Consider the following 25,254-nt stretch of genomic DNA (forward strand, 5'->3'; position numbering starts at 1 on the left):
CATCCCCATTTTGGTCTATCAGACCATATTTCCCTGTTTCTCCTGCCGACCCTAGTCAAGTGAGGCACCATTTGTGAATGACAATAGTGTGTATGTCGTGAGACACCACACTCTTTAATGTAGAAACAGTGGCATTTTCTGTAACAGGTTTAGTGTTGTAGCTAAAAATGTGTCAATATGTCATAAAAACTGTGGTGATAGCAGCGCATGCAGATGCTGCGACAAGTAGCTCCCATAAAGTCGGCTACATTTTTGTTTTATGTACTTTTTTGCTTTTATTACTGAAAGTGATACAAGGCTCTACAAGTGGTAGAGCGTGCGCCTCATATACTAAGGCTGTTGGTCCTATGCAATAGTTGCTTGTTCGACTCCCGTCTGTGGCCCATTTGCTGCATATTGTCCCCCCTCTCTTTAACTCCCCTTCCTGTCATATCTTCAGCTGTCCTGTCCAAATAAAGGCAATGCCACCACCCAGGAGAACCTGGATGAATGGAGAGGTAAGGCGATGACAAGTACGTTTACAAGTAACTGACAGAGCCAACTGAAATGAGGCAAAGTGGTGACATCAGCAGAGACTAGAGAGAGACCTCACTGACAACTCCAAAGTAGCGCTTTAATCGTGCCTGAAAAGTTGAGCCCGTCGAGGCCCAATGCTGACAAAATTCTGTCCTCATTTGCGTGTTTCAACCCGCACCCAATTACAGCCCGACATTTTCTTAACAAGCTTCCTTCTAATCACTGAACAGGAGGAGTTTTCAGTGACAGGGACAAAACATGCAGGGAATTGCAATTGGCAATAAAAATTTAATATTTGCAGCTCCATACAAATTTTTTTCATTTTTGGGCAAAATGGATCTTTTGATAGTAAAGGTTGCTGACCTTTGATCTAGTTTAAGAGTCAACTGTAAAAACTGTTCTGCTTCCAGGTGACTGGCCACTGTCAGTTTGGTTTAGTGGTTAGCACTTTTCCCTCACAGCAAGGAGGTCTGTGTGGAGTTTGCATGTTCTCCCCATGCCTACTGGGTTTCCATCTTGTGCTCCAGTTTCCTCCACCATCAAATACATGTATGGAGATGGTCCCCACATGATGGTTAAATGCAGAGAATGAATCTGACAATATACTTGTACTTTGTATGGTTGTATATGTCACAATAAAGTTGACTTTCACCTTGAATGATACATTTATTTACCCTGTACCTTGTAAAATAATTATTAAGCAGAGACAGACCAACAGAGAGGTAATTAGTCGATGTAACGGACTCAATAATCTTAATCCAGAAATTCTAGCTGTTGTAAATTAGATGCAGGCGCATATTCATTGCAAATCACAAATCAGGTGAGAAGTCAAAGCAGGACAGTTTCTATAAGTGATTGTAATTGTAATGTATGGGTAATTTAATCAAGTGGCCAAGTTCAAATATGACATATTCTGTAAAAGTGACATTTTGATGGTTAACTTTGCTAGACACAAAAGTGAATGATAAATGAAAAATAAAATGTTTTTTGTAAAGAAACAACATGTTAGTTTAGTTAGAGCTGGGAATTTCATAAAAGTGCATTTAATACTTTGGTGAGTCTGCAAGCAGTGAGCTATTTTGAGGTTTGAGTTCAAAAGTCTTTTGTGGATAGTGATGATTAGTACTGTTAGAATTTCTTCACTTCTCTTTTTACCTTTGGCTCCATCCTTCTGCTCTGGAGTTCAGAGGCTGAGAGTTCAACCACACCTCTGCTCCCTACAACCCTCAAAGTGCATTTCTGAAACACCTGGGTGAGAAGGGCAGAAGGTCAAGGGTTAAGGTCACAGACGTTGGGTCAGAGTCACAGGGATGCAGTGGACTGTGTTAATGATATCAACGTTACCTTGACAGTTCAGTTTGTGGGCACTTGTGAATGAATGGCAGCCACACAGAGACTATGTACTGTATATACAGTATAAGTGCTGATCAGTCCTATAATGAATATATGTTTAAACTGCACATTTTTTATTAAACCAGCAGTGTGTCATACTCACAGGATCCATTTCTAGTAGAAGACCACTATGAGCCTCATTCCTATCAGATCTGGTGTCTGGGTAGTTTCCTTGGTTGAGTATTTGATTTGCTATCGTTTCAAGCAAATTACTACATACCTGCAGTTCTTTAATGAATTTGTTGTCCTCGTCTTCTTCCTCCTCCTCGTCCCTGTGTGCTGATACTGTAGCAGGTGAGGAGCTGGAACCAGCCAGAGGAGCAGAAGCACACATCTGGGGTTTGGGTTTGACCTCTGGTGGCTGTCTTGGGGGTTTGGGCAGAGGAACCACAGGCGGTTCTTTCTCTCCTTCATCCTTAAATACATTTAAGAAGCACAAGCACAGCATAAAAATGAAATACTTGTTGCTACTTTTGTAATTCTAATCCCAAATTATCACAAGTTTGTATTTAATTCAAAGCCTGGGAAACAGGAAATGGTTTGCGTAGGTATCCAAGCTTAAAATACTGATGTGATAGGCAAGCATAAGTTTAATGGGGAGATCCCAGCATACTGTTTTTTTTCAATCAGCAACAAGACCACATGAGAGAAGTGTAAAGAGAGGTATTTCCTACCAACATTTGTTTTGTAAGTATTATTATTATTTGGGCTTTCTTGCATTTATTGGATAGTAACAGCCAATGAGAGACAGGAAAGGGGGGAGTGAGGGGGGATGATATGCAGAAAAATGCACCCAGGCTGCTAAGGTAAGGTCTCCTGACATGAACTCTACCAAGTGAACTACAGGAACGCCCCCTTGTTCTATAATGCTTATTCTTACTCTTAATCTAAACTTTAGCTTGCAGCATTGTTTACAACAAACAAAGAGTGCCATTTTGCACTTTGGGAGTTAATGATAATTAGCTACAACTGCTAAAATATGTCATGTGACAGTTTTCATTTTAGCCAATAAAACTGATAGTTGCTGTCTGAAACTTTCATATGCTTTGATATATTATGTATCGTCAATTGTGTGAGTATAAGCACCATGTTGCACAATATGTGACAGAAGAAATAATAATCATCGCAAAATTTGTGAAGAAGAAATATGAATTAGATTCAATTCTTTTTTCAAATTTAAATATTTTTCTGCCCTTTTCAGACTACTTGAAAGCAGGGCTATTTTTTCACCACAAAGTAACTTTTTGGTAAAGATTGGTGAGATCTCAAATGTATACATAATAGCAGTTGTACCCATGTGTGTGTGTGTGTGCCTACACACATACCTGGGCTCCTATCGGATCTGTCCTGATGGTAAAACTCACCTCTCCTGACCTTCCTGTGGTAAGACCCGAACTGACAGCATGGAACCTGGGAAGAAAATGATAAAAACAAAAAAATGCATCAGAGATTTTAGACTTTATGCCTGGCCTGCAGGTGATCCTCAGTGATAAACTGACCTGCGTGGAGGAGGAGGAGGAGGAGACTTGCCAGCCCTATCTGGACTCTGCTTCATCTCCTTGTCCACACTGGAGCGGCGCGGTTTCTCCACCTGTGGCCGACTGCTGTGCTCTGTGCTGGGAGGAGCTGGAGCAGCTGATGGATGAGGCTCCACAGTGGCTGCAGGGAGCTGCGAGGATGCTGCTGGAGCTAACCACAGCCAGACATTGTAACTTTGTAAGAAAATAGTTGTGGTATGTGCATGATCATATGAAAACTAAACTAAGTCAAATGTCGGCCTAAAAGCCAGAGTCATTTCCCATCCTTCATTTGTAGTAACCTATTGCAGTCTGGGAAGACCATTTCTCAACCCCTGTTGGAAGTGAGTGGACCACATAGTGGTACAATCATCAGATAACAACTACTTCATCTAAAACATCAGTGTGTATCAGCAAGCAGATCTGTTTTGCAGTGCCTATCACAGCGACATTTCTTGGCTGTAAATGCATTTCAGATCTGGTTGTGTCAGTATTTTGTTCATGCTATCAAACACAAGGAAATCTAAATACTGGGATCAGGACTCTCTTCCAACAGAAACTTAATATCATATGATAGACTGGGATTGTGGACATCCTCAGCTCATACGGCTGTGTTTTATTGTCTTTGTTCAAAGTGGAATCATACCTGTGTGTGCAGATTTTAAGTGGGTGGAGTCCACCTCATCACTGTGCCTGGGTGGTGTGTCTTCCTGGGTATCAGACTGAGATGCCTGCTGCTCCTCTGAGGCTGCAGCACAAACATAACACACACCTGTGCTCAGGTTGGCTCAAAGAAAAATGGTCAACTATAAAAGGTTTCCATGGTATTAAGATACCAAAGAGCATGTAAAACATGTTTTAACAAATCTCATCGGTAGAGAAAAACAATATTATTATACTGTATGCAGAGTGTGTAATGTAATGTCTCCTAAGGATATAAACAGTGGCCAGTGTGATCTGATGTTTCATGCAGATAGGATGAATTTGATGAACAAGCTAAGCTAAACAGTTTAATTCATCATCTCTCATGTATCTTTTGTATCTCATATCATCACTGCTCTGTAAAAAACATATGACTCAAAATTTGGTGATTGTGAATTGTTCAGATAAACTGAAAGAGAATATGATCCTAAACAGGTTGAGAAAATTCTTAGGATCGAGAAACTGTTTGAAAAGGATTATTTGAAAAATGCTTTGTCACAAAGCTTAAAACAAGCTTACTTTTCTTACTTCATCAAAAATTTACATTTTGGAGGCACATGGTTTTCAGAAGGTGGTAGCAATGTGTTATAAACTCAGTCCTTGTTACCAGCCATTTTACTACAACTTTATGAGGCTTACAAACACACTGTAATGCACTGTAAAGCTTTGTTAAGGACATGGCTGTTGTCCTTGCTGTGGGTGTTTTCACAACTGTCAAGTTCATAGGTAATCTAATTCAGATTTTAAAAAATCACATTATTTTGTGCTCTCTTTTGGAACACTGACCCTCACACAAGCACTCATACAAACAGATCTCTGTTCTTTTCATTATTGTTTGCCTATTCACTGAGAGTTTTCACAAGGTTTTTATTATTGTTATTTTAGATTTTGTGATTTTGTTGGCATATTTTGGCACTGAAACTTGCACATGTTTGGAGGTTATGGTAAAAAAAATCCTCCATTATAACACCAGACAGTAACACCCACCTCTCATATTGGCCATTCCCTCTTTATTTTTGTCATAGCACAGCACTGCTCTGATTATGTGATGGCTGTATTTACCTGAAGTAATTCTTTCAGGTTCCTTAATATTACTACTGACACTGCAAAATGTGTTCTGGTTGGATTATGCAGTTTTTCAAGAGTATGAACTAAGATCTGAATGAAACATGCCCACATAGTGGCACAGGTAGCCTTAGATATCTCCCTCCTCCTGAGCAGGTGGTATTCATTCAACTTGAAACAAGCAATGTATGGTAAATTTGTGCAATTAAGAGAGATTAAGAACTTGTCTCAGAAGACTTCTCTAAGCAAACCTCACAGAAAACACAAGAGAGGTTATAAGAACAAAAAAAACATTCTTTCATTAGGTCCAATGTGTTTTCTCTGAATGAGATTCTACATGCCAACCTTGCAGTGTCAGGTCCAGAGGTGTGTCCTGCTCTGACATTGATGCAGTGGAAGTCATCTGTCCTGAGGCTGAATCAGGGTGACCCTCTCTGGTATCTGACTCAGACACATCAGGGGTGGACTTCATCAGGCTGGCCGGGGCCTTCTGGAGGACCTGGTCTGTGCTGGTGTTTCGGGGCAGAGGCTGACTGGGGTCAGAGTTGGCGGCTTGGTTGGCTTGGCCGGTGATGGAGTGGTTCAAATTTCTGGTTTCTACACTCAGACTGACCTCTGAAGTGTGTGTGTCTTTAGTCTGTGGAGGACACACACAGCAGAGTCACACAGATAGGTTGGGGAAATCTCACCATTAGATCTCCCTTCCAATGGACACTGATGTGATTTGCAGGTGAAAAAAATATGGTTTATACAACATCTATTTTAGAACTGTTATAATGATAAGTTATATAGTACTGTTGTTCCTCCAGCATTACAAGAAGTACCCCTTCAATGTTGTGCTCAACTGTAGAGGATATTGTAAGTCACTATATCTTATTGAAAACTATGTTGAAGTGAACTCAACCTGACTGAGCCAACTCTAACTCAGTTTAGGCATGTTATGCTCAAACAGTACACTAGATGTCGCTGTGTCTTTAACCAGGATACCTTATCAGATTACCTCCTAAGAAGAAGAGAGAAACAAAAAGTCATTTCAGACAGGTTGGTGTCATTTTCATTGTCATTCGTTGTTTCAGACCTCTCAATGGACAGAATGGCATAACTTGTTAAAACAGCAACAACAACAACAAAAAGGGTCAAATAATTTTCAAAAAATATTCTTTACAAAATGGTTTGTATGTCAGTTTATGGTAACAATAGTAAAGCTAAACTAATGTGAGTAAATTTGACATTTTCTATGAAAAAAAGGACATTTACTGCCCTTAATATGATGAATCTGATGATATACCAACACCTTGATCCACCAAACACATCTTTAATTGTTTTTAATATGATACATTAAAGCTAGCCAGTAGGCAACATTGTTTTGGTATAATTAAGAAATAATTTCATAAAAACCTTTCAGCATATTGTAAATTAGATGTTCTGAGAGAGAACTAGATTTCTGCACCTCCTCTATGGCTCTGTTTTCAGCATTTACAGACTCTGGCCAGTGACGGTAGACTTAAACCAATCACAGGTCTTTTAGGACCTGGGGGACATTCCTTCAGTGAGACCCTGAATCAATGACGAAAACTACTGCAGGAAAAGTCGCTATAATACGAAATTATAATAAAGAGAAAAGAGCCTAATGAGCAACATACTCAACCCAGAAGTTTGTCAGCTCACTCTTCAGTTGTGTTCATTCACGTGATTCGTGGAGCTTTGCTGAGTACCGAGAGGACTGGACTAAGCTGAGACACAGAGCTAACAAACAGCTGCTCAGAGCCGGGGAGCTCTTCAGCAGAGGGTTGGTGGCAGACTGGCACTTCTGAAGGAAAAAAAAACACTGGAGTCGCTGTGATGTCGGCTACTTTACTGGCAGGAGAGGAGCTCAGGGTGTAAGCTTCAAACTTTTGGTATTAAAAAGAGGATTAATCGTCACTCCTGCTTCAACCTTCTGCAGCAACAATAAAGAAATCATAGAGCCGCCAATCGGCCAGAAAAGAGCTCAGCGTTTGTTTTTGAAACATTTGAGATGAAAAAGTGGATTTATTTTTACTCCTGCCTCTCAGCCCCTCTGCAGCAGTGGTTCAGAAAACAATTACGGACGTGCTGACTCAGATCTTGTTTCTTAAACTTTTTGGATTAGAAAGTGGATTTATCTTCATGTTTGCTTGTAAACCTGTGTGCAGCAGCACCATGGAGCAGCCGACTACACTGTTTACATGGTAAGCAAATGACACCGTGATTTTGTACTGACATTTTTGGCTGCTTAAGTCAAACCATGTTGCCGCTGAGTTGCATTTTCATGACTGCCTATATCGTGGCTAGCCTTGCCCGACATGAATCGCAAGCCTGGCCGCTTCCAAGCGGGCTGTGGTCACATCGCTCTGAACACGGCCCAACAGTGGCAAGCCTCCTTTCTGTCTCCCTCCAACAAGTGAGTCTTGTGATAGTGAGTTCATGTGTGTACAAGAGCAGAAGAGAAAGACATTTTTAAAAGTCTCTTTATGTTTAGCTCTCAATACTTCTGTATCTTCACACTGTTTTTAAATGTAGTTTCTCTCCTCTGCGTTTTTTACTGTCAGTATCTGTTTTATTACACACAGTTGATGTCTGATGGTCTGTGCTCGTTCACCATTGCCTCTGTAAACTTGCTTGCGCTCATGAAGCACATGCTGCTCATCTAGTGGGAGGGGCTCAGGACACAGAAAATGAAACCTAACTGAGATGAGACTCAAAAATCAGCTGTTTTTAGGCTTTCTACCTACTGCAGCTTTAAATGTCATTCCATTAGATATCAGCTGAAATAATTAAAGTATTATCTTAAAGATAAAGGCAGTGATGCAAATGTAATACATTTGCAATCTTCATGAAACAATCTAATAACCAAAAAATATTTGTGCTGTACCACCAAACAGATGAGCAAATCTCATTCATTTACTCAGTAAGTTAGCCTTTTATTTGACTTTTTCTACAATTTTTTGGTATTTGAAAATCTACTGTGACCCTTCTTTTTCTGTTGAAACAACTGTAAGTCTAAGGCTTTCACTCAAATTTAGCCAGGTTTTAACTTAGACATCTGGACCTCTTTTGATGTGCAAATTATTCTTTATTATGCAAATTTACTTTAACCTCTGTTGCATGTCCATTGAATTAAGGAACAACACAGTAAATACCAGTTACTACGAGGCAAAGCTTATGAAGGTAATGATCCAAAAATTACTGTCATCTAGATTATTGTGGTAATGTTCTCTGGGATTTGTAAATGTTTTATGTATACAGCTTTCTACCTTTGGTGTATTTTTATTATAAAGAAAAAAAATTAAACCTAACAAAACAAAACAATTTTAGGCATACTGCAATATATCATGTGGGAGAAAATTATTTGAAAATTTCTGCTCCTATTAATGTCTTTGTTAAAAATCACTAAAAATGAAACAAAGGGCCTATTGCGTGTATCAAGTACAGCATACTTCCTGCAATATGTAGGTTGATGAGAGTCTCGGGAGTGAGAAAAAATCACAATCACAATTAAAAGTGACACCACATTTGTCACCACACAAAGTAAGATTTATGAGTTAGTAAGAATTAAACTGAATAACAGAGGATGAGTGTATACTGACCTCAGCATGTGTGTGTATGTGTTTTATGGTGGTCTGGTCGGTGCGGCTCTCTTGTGTTGCTGTTTGACCAGAGTGGCCAGTCTCCCCCTCTGAACTGCAGAGTCCATCAGACTGCAGAGGGCCCACTCTCCTCTGCAAGGAGGGGCTGCCCTCTCTGCTGCGAGGACTTACCTTAATAACAAAACAACATTCGTCATATTATGTACTACAGAAACACCTGTTTATATACATGCACTCACATTTTGTAATTTTAGAATTACCCAGCAAATCATTGGTAGAGTACCTTAGCCACAGAGGGTGAGTCTCTTCCATGGGCGGGTGTTGGTGGGGGGCTGGGGTGGTGATGGGAGGGTTGGTTCACTGTGGCTGCTGTACTCTTCATTTTGCGGGCCATGATGGGAGAGGCTATGGCTGCCAGGCTGACCTCTGTCTGACTCCCAGAGAGAGATGGCATGGGCACAGGGGGTCTGACAGAAGATCGAGGCTGGGGTTTGGGGGAGCTCTGGGGACTCTGGGGCTTTAGGGGTCCCTGGTCTGTTTCCAAGACCTTTAGAGCCTCCACCTGATATGACCTGGAAGGGGATGTTGACTCGGACACACACCTGTTGATAACAGAGAAGACAAAGATTATTTCCCTTCACAACATAACTGTTTTAACTTCTGAATGAAGGTCATAAGTACCTGCGGAGAGAACTGAGAGCCTCAGTCAGGGCTTTAACCCTCTTTAACATGGAGTCCATCTTATGAGGCTCCTCCTTCAGGAATCGCACTGCCTCCACCTCAAGCCTCAGCACTGAGCGCATCTTTGCCTGCAGCTCTGGAAACTCACCTGGAGGATGATCAAACAGAGACACAAAGAAAAAAAACTTTACTCTTTAATGACCTTACTCACCAGTCAGAGTCACCAGATATTGTACAACGAATCCATAGGGTCCTGAAACCCTGAGTATGATAAGCTCTTTAGGAAATCACTTGATATAAAGGAAGTTGAGATCAAGGCTCTGATCAGATCTGTGACGCCATGGACATCCACCTCTAGGGTTTCCTTGAGGATATACTGCCTTTTAAATTAGGCTATGTCGAGCAGTGCTTTCCAGGTGATTTGTTTATTGTGTGTTGGGAACTGGTTCTACTGTGGGGTATTTAAAGGGACTGTTCACAGAAAAATTAAAATTCAGTCATTATTTTCTCACTCCCATGCCAATTGAGGATCAGGTTTATTTTATTATTATTAATTACCACACAGTGACAGTGAACGTGGCTTCAAGCTAATGATCTACAGTGAAGATTTAGGCTTAAAAGCATGGTGTAAATGACCTTGGCATGTTGGGGCTTTAGGAAACGTGAATAACACCAGATGAGCAGTATGGAGGTATTGTATGTTTTTATTCTGTTTTTTTATATCTGAAAACTGGTCCCCATTCATTTCTATTGTTTGGGAGATTCTGCAACATTAAGATTAACCCGGCCTTCAATTGGTATGAGGGCAACTAGATAATGACTGAATTTTCATTTCTGGGTGAACTATCCCTTTAAGGATATCTATCATAGGTGGAGCACAAATAGGTCAGAATGAAGAGAATCAGACATAGATTGGGCTGACTGACACCAAACATTCAAAATTAATTCTGAACAATCACAAAATCTCGATTTGCTCACTATTTCTATGTCAAAATGATATTTCTTATTTCATTTTGACATAGAAAGTATATTATGGTGAACAGCCCAGAAGACCAGTCAGTAAAGAAAAGTGTAACATAAATGTAGCCTGCAGACCTCAGTTTTCTGTCTCTGTATTGAAGAGAAAGTCTGCTGTTAATACCTCGATCATTTCAGTCAACTTAATTGAGTCTTATTTGAATTAGTCAATCGAGAACTACTGAATTCAATTCTGTCTTGTCTACCCAATTCAACTAACCACGGAGGATGGCCACTGCTTCCCCAACTCTCCGCAGGTTGACAGCTGCCTCTTCCACATCTCTCAGAGTAATTGACAGCTGTCCAGGACCAGAAGCGGCACTTCTTTGCCAACGCTCCACATAGTCCTCCAGCTCACTGAGAGGTGAAAAGGAAAATCAAGCCAGGAGTGTTAACAGTCAACACAGGCAGGAAAATCAACTGTGTAATAGCTTAATGTAGACAGAAGATGGCTGTAGAGAGTGCATTTGTTTCGGAATTCTGTTGGCTGTCCTCAAATGAAGATCATGAAGGTTTAGACACAAAAATACAGTGACTGTAATCATTTATAATGAATGGTAATTATTAGGTCCTGTATATGTTAGTCCACAGAATGATGTGTATTAGATTGTCTGCACAGCTCTGAAATGGAATTTTCCTGCCTGTTGACAACTCTTAATACACACCAGGTTGACAAGGTCTGAATTCATGAGAATATTTGTATACTGTATGTTTGCTACATCAGCAAAATGTTGTTTCTGTGTTCACGCATCACTAATAATGGTCCAAAAATATGAACATATTATCATCATATTGATACTTCAAGTGTACAGTGTACTCTATTCCATTATTTCTGTACTACAGTAACATTTTAATTTCAGGACTTTTACTTGTTATGGAGTATTTTTACAGCATGCTTCATTTGGTGTGGCATATAAATGTGTAAAGGGATAGTTCACCCAAAAATTAAAACTCATTATTTACTCACCCTCTTGCCAAATGAAGGTCAGGCTTAGCTTTTTAGTCTGCAAAACACTGCAACACTGCTGGAGTTTCACAGGAAAACAGCTCCCAAACAGCTGAAGTGAATGGTGATCAGTTTTCAGACATAAAAAACAACAGAATAAAAACATAAAATGCCTCCATACTGCTCGATTGGTGTAATCCAAGTCTCCTTAAGTACCAACATGCCAAGTTGTCTTGAGAGAGGTCAGTCACACCATGTTTTTAGCCTGAATCTTAACTGTAGATCCTTAGCTTGGAGCCACGTTCACGTGTGCATGCACACCATCTGAACTGGTCTTGTGTGTGGTGTGACGGTGTGCAAACAGCATGTTGGAACTTTAGGAGACTTGGACTAAACCAGAAATGCAATATAGAGGCATTTTATGTTTTTACTGTTTTTTTCTTTTACGTTTGAAAACTGGTACAGCAGTGTTTTGTGGGCAAAACAAACAAAATAATAAAAAACAAAATAAACTTGACCCTAAATCGGCATGAAGATGAGTAGATAATGACTGAATTTTCATTTCTGGGTGAACTATCCCTTAAGACGTTGAACTGAATATTTAGTACTGAATACTTCCTCCACTAGTGACATTAAGGTTGTTGGTTGTGATTTTTCGGTTTTGTATTATGCTTTGAAGTAATTATACACTGTACCAGACAGGGGACTTGAGTTGTGTAACTTGACTTGAGTCAGACTTAAGTTACAAATATATACACCTTGGAAAGTATATAAGTAAGTTAAATGTGATACATCATTAAAAATAAGCCTTAAAACACTGTATAATGAACATTATGGACAAATAAAAGCTGACAGGTCACAGTATATCAGAGTGTGGATATTTCATATAAGATTCCAATCTTGAAAAATTCTTGAAAGCTGTGAAGCAGGTAGAAGCCTTGATTATCTGTGCATTTCACTATATTCCATATTTTCTGTCCTCATGACGTGCTGTGTAGCGACAGCAGTTTCAGAGACTATGTTTGCTACTTTGCACAGTGCTGTACCGTGACCGAAAACTTTGCCACAAACACAAAATGGAAAAAGATTTTGCTGGAATAAGTGACAGGCAGTCAGGTAGCTTGTGGCATGTGTTTGTTTTGTGCAGTTGCCACATTGATAAAACCCAGCAAATACCACACAGTGACAGCAGAGTAAGTAATGTAATAAGCAATAATGTTATGTTTGACATTAAGAGCTGCAATAATATACCGTTTATGAATGATTGTCAGTTTATTTTTATCATTCATATTTCTCCATTTCAGTACCACACACACAATTACATGTAGCACATATCTCCAGTTCTATTATTTCTGTCTACCAACACAGCTCTGTCTGCTGTGCTGTTGGAAGCAGCGTTAAAAAAGAAGGTTCAAGTGTCAAATTGTTTTCGAACAGACTCAGAGATGAGTGCAATTTCAGTTTCCTAAATAACACAATCCTTTGGTGATGCTCCACTATGCTGTAAAAGTTTGCCTTGAAAAAGGAAGTGCTATCTCAACCAAGCTATCGCTATCCTTCAGGAAGGCCTAAAGGGATGATTTTTGGTCGCACCCACTGAAAATCAAAATGTCAATTTCTAAACAAACACACAGGCTGTGTTCTTCTGTCGCAGTGATGAAGTCCTAACTAATAATTGAATGGGTTCTAACCTGCCTCTGCCTAGAGACTACAACAAAAAATCTGATTGGACAACTCTATTTTGCTGTTTCCTGGACATTAACCCTTTCACTTCTGAAGCAAGTTGATAGAAAATTAGAGGTTAAAATTAGAATTAGAAGAGAATATGCTAACAACTAAATAAAATAAATCAAATATAATCTATTGAAATCTAACAGTTGAAATATGAGGCCTTCTCTGAAGGCATAGAAGGCCCTCAGGGTTCCCCTCTGACTTTGCGCATGTGCAGTGAGAAAAAAAGCTCTAACCTCAGGAAATTGATGGCTTGCTTCAACTCTGTAAGAGCCTGACAGCAGTCGACCAACATTTATCATGTCAGAAATCCATCCGAATGTCCATCGGCTGGTCATTAGCAGTTCATCAGTTCTCCCTCCTCACTGAACATTGCACTACAAAGCTGAAATTTGGTACAACTCTTTGATAAAATTGTCTAAGACTCGGGTCATGAGGCATCATCCATCAGAGGAAGTTTATAGAGTTCATGCCATGGGGTCTAAATGAAGGAGAAATCAAGTTTCCAATTTATGTTTTACCCTCCCAGGTCATTGGTTTCATTCTCAGTCAATTTCCACATTATCATTGAATTTGATTTAAACTCTGTTGGGATGTCTTCAGCTGTGACTGAGAAAACTTTTTACTGTAATTGCATAACTGGATGTATTGCTTTACAATCTGCATCTGTTATTATAACTAAGAAGAGAAGAGGAAATTAGGAAGGAAACTAATTTAGTGGATTTCAGCACATGTGTAAAGCTATCCTATATTTTTCCTCCAGTGGACATGCACATGACGTTTAATAGTGAGTCATATCCAAATATCAACATCCCTGCCATGACAGGCTACAATCTTCTTTCTTTTTCTTCTTCTTCTTTTTTTTTTACAGTTTTCATATCATTACTTTACTCTTGGGTTTTGAGAGCTACATTTGATATATACATACACATGGGTATTTTTACTGATATGAATCTCATTAACATTCACTTACATTCAGGATGACTACACACAATAATGTGGGGAAGCATACATGTAAAAAGCCCACTGTAGATCATACATTGACCCAATTAAAGCTAATTTCACTTTCATGGTTCATCATGACAAAAAAATTCACTCTCACATTGTTCACTGTTCAACTCCTGTTCCAGTTTCAGTATAGTGCTGCTGGTGTTAAAATATCATCATCATCATCATTTTAAGACCATGCTGAGTACATGGTGGAAAGAGTTAATAAATATGATAGAAAAGTTGCAGGAGCATACACGATACCTCCAACAGAATTTCTTAAATCATCAAACTTTGTGGTCTGAGCTCAGCGACCTGGAGGTAGGATAGACATTTGGATGGAATAATGAGAGGACTGAAATGAGTAGTTCTCCACATGCTATTGACAGCCTTGTTCAAACATGGAAAATATTCTGCATTAGAGAACAACAAATGCTGTGCCGCAAAAGATTTTAGTCTACATTGGTAAGCAGTGATGGAAAATAAATATAGCTTAAGCTAAAATATTACTCAATTACAAGTAAAAGTACTGGTGTTAGAAAAATACTTAAAGTATAAACTATTTATTGCAAAAACTACTTAAGAGTATTAGTCACAGTCACAGTCATGTTTCCTTAACCGATAGTTGAAAACACTAACAAGTGATTAATCATCAGTAATTTCTAAAATACTAAACACGTTTATTTCCTCATTTTCAATTTTTTGTTCATTTTTTTCTCATTCAAAGTCTAAGTTTATTTTTTTCATTTAACAAATGACTGTGAGATACAACAGTGTCAAATGAAGTACAATTATTCCCATGACTATTGATTAAATATTCATGAATACATTTTAATTGGTAAAATCCTTATCGCCAATTAATCGATTAATGATTAATCATTAACATCCTTAGTCCACATGTGTGCTGCCGCAGCATTCTGTTTTTCATTTGTATGTCTTTGTTTTCATTGGTCTGTTTGTGATCAGATCACCTTACTGGCTCCTAAAATGCAAGCAAAAGGTTTGCATATTAATTCAAATTGTACTCAGTACTAAACTATGATTTTAAAAGTAACTAAGTAGATTACATAGTGAAATGTAAACTAAAATACGAGTAAAAGTACAAGTACCCAAAAACTACTTAATTACAGCAATTTCAGTATTTGTAATTAGTTACTTCCAGCCCTTTTGATAAGTATAATTTAAGATGTGTGTAATATTTATGCTGTGGAGGTAGCCTTTCATTCATTTATTTATCACTGGCACGTGCAGATCTAGGATTTTTTTCTAGATCAGGGGCCAAAGGACAAGAACTTTACATAGTGGGGCCCAGTATTAGGGTCTGGGGACCCTCCCCATTAAATTTTGACATTTAAACACTTGATTCTGGTGACATTTATGTGTGTTATTAACCACAAACCCTACCTAAAAGCAAACAACTTTGGTAGCTCACTGTTGTCAGGCATCTGACAACAATGTCCTTCAACCACTGTGGGGTGCTGAAGGATTCATACTTGCGAAGTTCACATGTGCTGCGGAAACAAAACATTAAGGGTGCTTTTTATCATGCTGAATTCCCTTGCATATATTAGATGATTTGAAAGAAAGTTGAAATGGTCCACAAATTTAAAACAAATGACAAAATCAAAGACTACTGTGAGTTTTTAGAAATTGTTCATAAGTAAAGGCTTCTTTGGGCATTCAGCTGCAGTCTCTTTGACAGCTAATACAGCTGTGCATCATGTCATCAGTAACTGACGTCGCTTTGGACTGACGCTGTGGAACGAGGATTTTTCATTCCGTAGTTTCGTCTCCTCCATCCTTGCGTCATTTCCTAACATCCCTCTTTCATTTCCTTGCTGAATGGAGCTAGGATGCGAGGAAAGGAAGCGAGTGGAGGAGATGAGGAGACCAATTTATCGAATGAAAAGCACCCTGAGAGATGGCCCTCACGTGCATAATGCCCATGATGCATTGCCGATACAATACAAGTGTTATGTTTGGCGATGTTTTTAATATACACTTGTTACTTTCTGTAGTGTTTGTTTGTTAGTGTTTTATTTTTTCACAAAATGGAGGTTTATGTTGGTAATTGTTATTTTTGTGCTGGTTTAGAGACATTTTAGTTGACACCATGGGTAAGGGGTCTTATTTCACCACTCCAGGAGTTTAATCCCAGTCCATAATAAATGCTGTAAAATGTAAAGATAATGTTTTGATTTCCGTTAAACTTGTATGGTATGTGCAGACCAAAAACACACGCATACAGGCAAGTTTAATGAGTGAGGAAATCAGTAGCAGACTCGAGAAAAAAATTTATTAATGAAGTTGATGGATCTGTAATATTGAAACCACTTCTGAAGTGGGACTGGATCTTGATGCTGACAGGACCAATCTGATGACAGGGATCCATTTAGAGTGATATTCTGACCCTCACCCTACACAGTCTCACTCCCACAATTTCCTGAGGAAAAATGCACTAGTGAAGCCAATGCACATGATGCATGTGATTTCTGAAACTCCTACTCATGATGCTTGATAAATGCCAGACTTCTGTTGCATAGTCATCTGTGCAATGAAGTCAGTGTGTAGCTTGCTAACATGAGAATGAGTTCTGATGTCTCTGGAAACCCATGTCACACCAGATCAAATCACTTCCCATCCCTCGGGTCTATTTTTAACAATATGTTTCTTCAAATTTTCTCTCTGCGTAAAGATGTTGCTGTGCTGTACCTTGCATGCCACCAATGATTTGAGCTTAGTTGCAGTAGAGGGCTGTGATGTATGAGCAAGTGTGTAAATGTTGAAAAGGTTAAATCACTATTTCAGAACTCATGGCTTCTCATGTAAAGTCAAATCTGTGTTTCAACTTTCAGCTGAAGGGTAGCACTTTACAATGAGCATACATTAATTAAAATTATTTAATGCAATAATAAGCATTACCTAACAGTTAACTAATGAGTCTAGTAATTACTTGCTAATAGTGTTCATGTTAACTAAGGTACTAATTAATTCACATTGTACACATTTCACTGAGAGAAGACTGTTCGTTGTCCACTTCTCCATCATCCAACTTAAAACATCTTCCAACTCACCCAGTCAGACCACACAGATAAGCGACACCCAGGAGACGAGGAAGCTGGGAACAGAGCAAGGCTCTAATCTGGATTTAGGGCTGCTTCTGGCAAATGTCGGGTCAGGAAAATGCAATGGATGAAATGGGACCCAACAGGAAACCAGAGATGCAGCCACATCTTTACAGAGATTGGCTCTACTACAGCATGCTGGATCAAGGAGGCAGATTCTGTGTCAACTTCAGTTCATGCACCTCTTGTATATGTTTTGCATCTATGGCATTTAGAGAATGAGTTAGAATACATCTATATATCTAAATATACTTAAACATAGTGGGTTATTTTGTTACAAGACAATGAAGTGAAGACATTCTGATGACTCCTATTTTTAGAGGTTGAATTAGCCAAATCAGAATGAAAGAAGCAGGCTTAGAGGCATCTGCAGGTGGAGGAGAGAGCTACAGCTGTAGTTTCTGAAACTGAAACATTGTAGGCAGCCATGGAAGTGCAAAGTGAGGGCCTCAGCTCCACAATCGATCTTCAAACCCATGATCCAGTGGCATGCATGAAAAAATGTGTATATCAGTCTACACCTGTGTTAGGAGGAACAGTGACACCGATGTACATTGTGCACCCAAATCTACTGTGCAGCCTTTAATTCAGGATGAGAAATTTGTCATGACCATCATCCTCCTTTTTTGAGAAAGAAGACATATTTTTAGTCTTTATTGTGTATTTAAACATCAACACCATTTATTAATGCTCTTTGTTTGTGCTCTTTGTGACCTTTATTGTGGACTCAGTAATCGGATCTCTGTGTGTTGTCAATGTGTCTTGGGTGCACTCACATTTGCAGTTAGAGCTGACTGCTTGTGATTAGACCACCGAAGATGTATTAATGCCGGTCCTAAACAGAACCTAAGACACTGTTTCGGCCAGAGTGTTATGGGTGTAACGGGCAGGTTAGGGTCAACCTATTGTTTTAGACTCTTCAAATACATAATTATCTCAGACAGGCAAGGTACTATCAACATGTCTTTTAAAGCCATATAGGGTGGATTTCTAAAAGATGCTTTATATGAAGATAAGTTAAGTAAGATTTGAATCACTTCTTGAACATAGCATGATCAGAGCAGTTCCCAGGTCTGGTGCTTGGTCCTGAATAGTGAGGACAGAAGGTTGGTCAGAAGGCCTGTGTGGTGGAGACCATGGGTGAGGAAGGAGAGGGCATAGTTATGGAGGGTGTTGAGAGTGATGAAATGGACTATCATCTCAATTTGCTGTAAGACAGAGGGTGGGATCTGAAGTGGGGCACAGAGCCACAGAAAGTATTGATGGAGTAACATACTGTGGGTTTGGGTGTTTGACGGCAAGACAAAAACAGAACATGATTTTTTCCTTTTAAGCAATTACGTCATGTGTGTTTAATAGTCAGTCCTTTCAGAATTTTCGGGGACATAAAATGCCCTGATTTCATAGCAGCTTTTCTAAAAATTTGCAATGCACATTGATATGTGTGTATATATATATATATGTACACACACACACACACACACACACACACACACACACACGTACGTTTCTTTTCGTGCATAAACTCAGTCAAAACAGCACAAAATTATAAAAGAGCACATAGCACTGATAAATATCAATAACAATGGTAAATATTGTTGAGATCACAACATCACAACTTCCTGCAGGGACTGAATAGCAGTCACTGTGTGCACAAGTGCTGATTACATGTTAATGGTCAGTGCTGTATAGTGACACAAATAGAGAATCATTGTTAAGTCATGAATTGATTCGGTAATGTAACACATTAATATCTATCTTAATTTTGCTAACATTAGTCACCATAAGCTACTGATCATACCAGACCAAACCTGCTGCAGCGAAAGCTTATTCTTTCAAAAGTTAGATCATCTTTCTTCAAAAAGATAGATTCCAGAGTAAATTCAAACTCTTACCTCAGCTGTAGGAGTATTCTCCCCTCTGTAGCCATGTAGTGGATCCTCTCCTCTTCCATCTCAGTCCTATGTCTGTATGCTGCCTCCTCAGTCTGAGCCAGACGATCACACATCAACACCACTAGCTCCTGACCCGCCATCCGCAGCATTGAACTCACACTCTCCTGGTTTGACAGCTGAAATACATGGAACTTCAGATGTTAGGATTCAACAACAGTACGTTTTTGCTTTGGTAGTGGTGAGGCCTCAAGAAAGGCAGTCTGTCCCTCCAAAGGTTTGGTCCAAATAAATTATGAGTACTGGCTTAGTAGTGAAAAAATGGTGTGGATATTACTGTCTGCAGAGGATCACAGCAAGACTTTTCACATTCCACTCAATTTGCTAAATATATTTATTAGCCCAAGAGGATAATTCATTTTTGACTGTAATGACCCCTCATGACTTTTCCTATAATGCCATCTCATTGTAAACTTTACATTTTTAACCTTACGGGATTCAAAGAATAACTAAATCATCAGCATGTCCTTAATTCTAACACTTTCGTGTTATTGTCATTTTGTGATGGTGTCCAACAACAACAGGTTTCCTCAAAACAGTGTACAAGGGGCCCTGAGGTACATTTTCTCTTCTTTGGTGGATGTGTCAAACATGTTAACCAATCAGCAATAACATGTATATAAATGCTGTCGTATTAAAAGGCAGTGCAGTGGAGACATTAAAATCAGATTAATCCAGTTTAAAATTCTTCACTCCACTTTTATTGGACCCCCTCCAGGCTGTTCAGACTCATACTGAAGGACAGTGCTGACTGTTGGAAGTGCTGCAGCTCTGAAGGAACTCTTATTCATCTATTCTGGGAATGTCCCATGATTCAAAGCTATTGGCTAAAGGTTCATGATCGCATAAAAAACATTACTCGAACCAATTTTGACTTCTGGCCGAAACTATACGTTCTCAGTGACCCCCAGCTGACATCTCATCATGGAGCCAAGGCCTTTATTCAGACTAGCATAAAATTCTAATGAGAAACTGAAGGAACCCAGGTTAGCTCTCCTTTTAGGAACGGTTCACAGAGTTGGCAAAAGTGGCATCATATGAACAAATTTCTTTCAGCTTTAATAGTAAGACTGAGAAATATATGGCAAAGTGGAGAGACTACTTGGAGTACGAGGTGAATGTGGACAGGTCTTTAAGTAAGAAACACACCATGTAAATACTGACATTCTTACTGGGACAAAAAATTACTCTGTTGAATGTGAATTAGATTATGGTGCATACAAATGTATGAATAATTTGATTTATTTGATATTATTATTATTATTATTATTATTATTATTATTATTATTATTATTATTATTATCATTATTATTATCATTATTATTACTATTATTGTTATTATTATTGTTGTTGTTGTTGTTGTTGTTATTATTATTTTATTTTATTTATTTATTTATTTTTTTGCTTTTTGGATGCTTATGTAAATTTAATTTGATATTAGTGTCTTAGTTTATTATTTAATACATATTGGAGTTGTTTAAACTGTGAAAAATGTGACAATGTTGTGGGCTTTTGTTTTCAAGGTAACGGGCTAACACTCACACATTCACACATTCCAAACACTACTGATGACTCCATCTCCACTCCTCATACATCTGTATACAGTTTTGTTAGTTTATTTCTTATAAATGTGTACATGTTATCTGACTCATCTTCTTTCTCTTTGTCACATACATTGAGCCAGTTTGTGGAAGAGTTATGAACAGTTGATGAACTTGTAGTTGTTGTCAAATCACAATATTACCCTTGTCTGTAGGAAATTGGATTTCAACCTATTTCATAAACTGTCTATGGCTCCAACTCACTATACTAATGTTTAGACTCACAGTTGCTACATATTGCTCCTTTAAAGTCAGTGACACAAAAAAGCATATTCCAAGTTGTAACGCTATGTTGATTGCTCACATAGCTCTTGTTATATACTAAACTGTGTGGAATGTGTTGGGGAAAAAAAACTTTTTTCAATCAAATTCGTCTTTTCTCCTCTCCTGTAAAATGTAAAACTATTCTGACGACTTAAAGTCAAACCTGAGAGCAATATGTGAATAAGAGCTATGTGTTTGAATTTCAGTCGATAAAAAAACTTGTTTACATTTCCAAACAATGTGGTTGGAGTCAGTTAAATTAATTTCACCTCCACCAAGCAGAGCCCACTTTTGAGAAACTGAAAGTTATGCATGTAACTACGCTTCTATGAATCCAAGGTGACAGTCAGAGCACTGAATGACTCCATCTTGTGCATGTGTGGGTCAACCCCGGACAGGCTATATCTTCCGCTGTGGTTAGAGGATCTGTTCCTGCAGAATTGTCTCGCACGGCCACAAGGATTTTGAGTGACTGAACGCTCTAGTGGTCATCCAGGATTCATAGAACCATAGTTACATACATTACTTTTGTTGTATGTCATCCTTCCTGACCACCAGAGGCGGTGCCTTAAGCACTGGATGACCAATGCCAACAAAGTCACGAGGAATCCCAAGTACATACTTCACTGACTGGAAGCAGAAGAACATGATAGGAGGACCACACGCAGTGGGTGAGGAGTGGCAATATTCACTCGATAGAACCTTGCAAATGTGCTTGGTGATGCCCATGAGGCCATGGCACATATTGCCTCCAGGGGCACCCCTCTTATGGCAGCCCACAATGTGGAGAGATTTCTCAGAGTGGTATCTCACACTGGATGGCAGAGGGGGACCATGCCTTAAATGCATGACAGATAATGTCCACAATCATGCTCCGCCTCACACCTCATGCCCCACACCAAAATCAGTCACTTACTCACTAGCTCCGCCTGGCGACCACAAGTTTCCAGTCTCCTGCTATAACACTCTCCCCTTGATAACCTCTATGCCAGCAACTCCTCTATTCAGGATACCTGTCCTATGGAAGCCTCAAACTTATTTGAAATGTTCAAAATGCACTGCAGTTGTCTCAAATTTAATTAGAGTTCCCCTTCAGTCTAATACTGCTACCCCCTCATTGTATGAACTTGGGTCAACTCCACCCTCCTCACTTAATCCACATACTTTTAAAAACAGAAATGGTTTGGGTTTCATCCATTGGAACATTAGAAGTCTGCTTCAACATCAAAAACTTGATCACCTTACGATTCTAGTTTCTCAAACAGACCCTGATATTCTGGTGCTGACTGAAACTTGGTTAAAGAAACAAGTCACTGATTGTGAGGTATCTTTAAATGATTATAATTTATTTAGAATTGACAAAAATGCAAGAGGAGGTGGGGTGGCTATTTTTATTAAATCACGTTATTTGGTTACAGTTCTAAATGCAGTTACCATACAAAAATGTTTTGGATTCATTGCTTTGAAGGTCAATTTAGGGCCTAGTAACTTAGTTGTAATTGGGATTTATAGACCTCCGTCTGCTGAACCTGATGCTATTGATAAATTGTCTGATTTAATCTCTCAATATAGTAATTCAGAGATTATAATTTTGGGTGATTTTAACCTCAATTGGTTAACTAGTGTGTCTGCTTATTGGAGGGAGGTCTGTGATAATCTCAACCTAATTCAGCTGATTTCTGACCCCACTAGACCTAACCTAAAAAACAATTCAAAGTCAACTTTAATAGACATGATTTTGTCTAACAGGAGTGATAAAATAGTTGCTTCTGGTGTCTTTGACCTTGGAATAAGTGACCATTGCCCCATAGCTTGTATTAGGGATATGAGATTGCAGAGAACTAAACCACGAATTGTTCTGAGGAGAAATCACAGAAATTTTAATGAACAGGCCTTCTTACATGATCTTTGTCATAGTAATATTTAAACCACATTAGAAATCCCAGATGTTGAATTAGCATTGGATCATTTTATAAACACCTTCAACTAAGTTGTTAACAAACACGCCCCTAGGAATTGTATTAATCAATTGTAAATTTCTTACTGGCTATTTATTTTATTATTTTTCTGTCTTTTCTTCTTTTGTTTCTATTGTATTTCTGCTTTGTTGCCTAATTGTAATCTCGGCATCATTGAAAATGAGGGCCACCCCTCAATGTATTCCCGAGAAATAAATAAAGGTTGAATGAATGAATGAATGAGACAGACACTGTTTGGAGAGAGCACAACCTTTCTTAGGACCACCATGACACACAAAAAGTGGGTCCAACTGATATATAACCACAGTACTGCTTTCATAGCCTGTTTGGTCATCAGAAATTGCATGAGAGAGAGCTTCAGAATCTATCCAACATGCATGCAACTCCTTCAGGTATTCCTCTGAGGGAGGCACAATGAATGTGGCAAGGGCTGCACTGCACCTGACAAATGCACTCGCTGGAGCTGGTTGGGCTTGTGGCACATCTAGCTGCAGGCAAGCCAAGACCATACAATGATAGCCCCCATGGAGCTACCCTCTGAGAAGCCCCCTGAACTAGGGGCCAAGAAACGAGAGCCCACCTCCGAGGCACGGGAGACAGTGTCACGAGGGACCGTGTCTGCCCCATATTCACCAAATTCAGTGGGTGAAGCTGCCATCGAGAGGATGTCATCCACTGGACCCGACAATGCCACAGGAAGAGCGGAGGTCCACTCTGGAAACAAGCTTACACTACTAGTCTCTGCAGCCCGACGCTTTGAAGCTGCAGTTCATGCAGGGGTCCTCTGAAAGGCCTTCCCTCAGGTGCTCGAAGTCAAGAAATGAGGGGCAAAGGTCAGTGTGACTGTTCACAGGCTGCAGAGGAGCCATACAGCCACTACAACAATTTTAAATTTTGCGGCCACCAATTATGAAGAACAATACTTAAAAAACAATGTATGCTATGAGTGGGAGCGAGAACACCATCTTCACCAACAGAAGCACTGCAAAAACCTAAATCGATCCAAATAAGGAATGCTGTGACTACAAAAACAGCACACACACACACGATTGAGTCTTTAAAAAAATAAACAAATTAGCACAACCAAAGTACTGCTACTAACTGTACAAAAAAATATATGTTCAAATAAGGAATGCTGCAGCTACAAAAATAGCATGGGTATGACCGAGTTGCCACCAAAACAAATCAAATTAGCACAGCAAAGCTTGGAACCATTATATATATACCATATACATACATAAATATATATATACATATACATATATATATACATATATATATATATATATATATATATATATATATATATATATATATATATATATGTACATACATATATATATACATATATATATATATATATATATATATATATATACATATATATATATACATATATATATATATGTATGTATATATATATATATATATATATATATATATATATATATATATATATATATATATATATATATATACATATATATATATATATATATATATATATATATATAAATATATACAGTACTGTGCAAAAGTTTTAGGCAGGTGTGAAGAAATGCTGTAAAGTAAGAATGCTTTCAAAATTTTTTATCAGTTTACAAAATCCAAAGTGAGCCAACAGAAAACAAATCTGAATCAAATCAATATTTGGTGAAACCACCCTTTGCCTTCAAAACAGCATCAATTCTTCTAGGTACACTTGCACACAGTTTTTGAAGGAACTTGGCAGGTAGGCCGTTCCAAACATCTTGAAGAACTAAACACAGATCTTCTGTGGATGTAGGCTGCCTCAAATCCATCTATGTCTTCATGTAATCCCAGACAGACTCGATGATGTTGAGATCAGGGCTCTGTGGGGGTCATACCATCACTTCCAGGACTCCTTGTTCTTCTTTACGCTGAAGATGGTTCCTAATGACATAAGCTCTATGTTTGGGGTCGTTGTCCTGCTGCAGAATAAATTTGGGGCCAATCAGATGCCTCTCTGATGTTATTGCATAATTGATAAGTATCTGCCTGTATGTCTCAGCATCGAGGACACCATTAATCTTGACCAAATCCCCAACTCCATATGCAGAAATGCAGCCCCAAACTTGGAAGGAACCTCCACCATGTTTCACTGTTGCCTGCAGACACTCATTATTGTACTGCTCTCCAGCCCTTCAGTG

The 25,254-nt window shown here is 38.8% G+C and overlaps 1 protein-coding gene across 1 annotated transcript in view; it reads right to left on the minus strand.

Annotated features, from left to right (window-relative positions):
* The window catches only part of LOC146318490 (sickle tail protein-like), a 93,035-nt gene that overhangs the window by 11,842 nt on the left and 55,939 nt on the right, over positions 1 to 25,254 (minus strand). The window contains exons 11-21 of the mRNA XM_084733228.1: positions 19,183 to 19,358; positions 10,719 to 10,855; positions 9,482 to 9,629; positions 9,084 to 9,402; positions 8,801 to 8,971; positions 5,538 to 5,829; positions 4,072 to 4,173; positions 3,408 to 3,597; positions 3,234 to 3,318; positions 2,129 to 2,323; positions 1,672 to 1,764 (exon numbers count right to left, since the gene is read on the minus strand). Coding sequence (XP_084589354.1) covers positions 1,672 to 1,764; positions 2,129 to 2,323; positions 3,234 to 3,318; positions 3,408 to 3,597; positions 4,072 to 4,173; positions 5,538 to 5,829; positions 8,801 to 8,971; positions 9,084 to 9,402; positions 9,482 to 9,629; positions 10,719 to 10,855; positions 19,183 to 19,358 — 1,908 coding nt within the window. The remainder of the gene's footprint in view (positions 1 to 1,671; positions 1,765 to 2,128; positions 2,324 to 3,233; positions 3,319 to 3,407; positions 3,598 to 4,071; positions 4,174 to 5,537; positions 5,830 to 8,800; positions 8,972 to 9,083; positions 9,403 to 9,481; positions 9,630 to 10,718; positions 10,856 to 19,182; positions 19,359 to 25,254) is intronic.

Source organism: Lutjanus erythropterus, chromosome 12, assembly GCF_056507025.1.
Source record: "Lutjanus erythropterus isolate fLutEry1 chromosome 12, fLutEry1.hap2, whole genome shotgun sequence".
NCBI classification, from domain to species: domain Eukaryota; kingdom Metazoa; phylum Chordata; class Actinopteri; order Lutjaniformes; family Lutjanidae; genus Lutjanus; species Lutjanus erythropterus.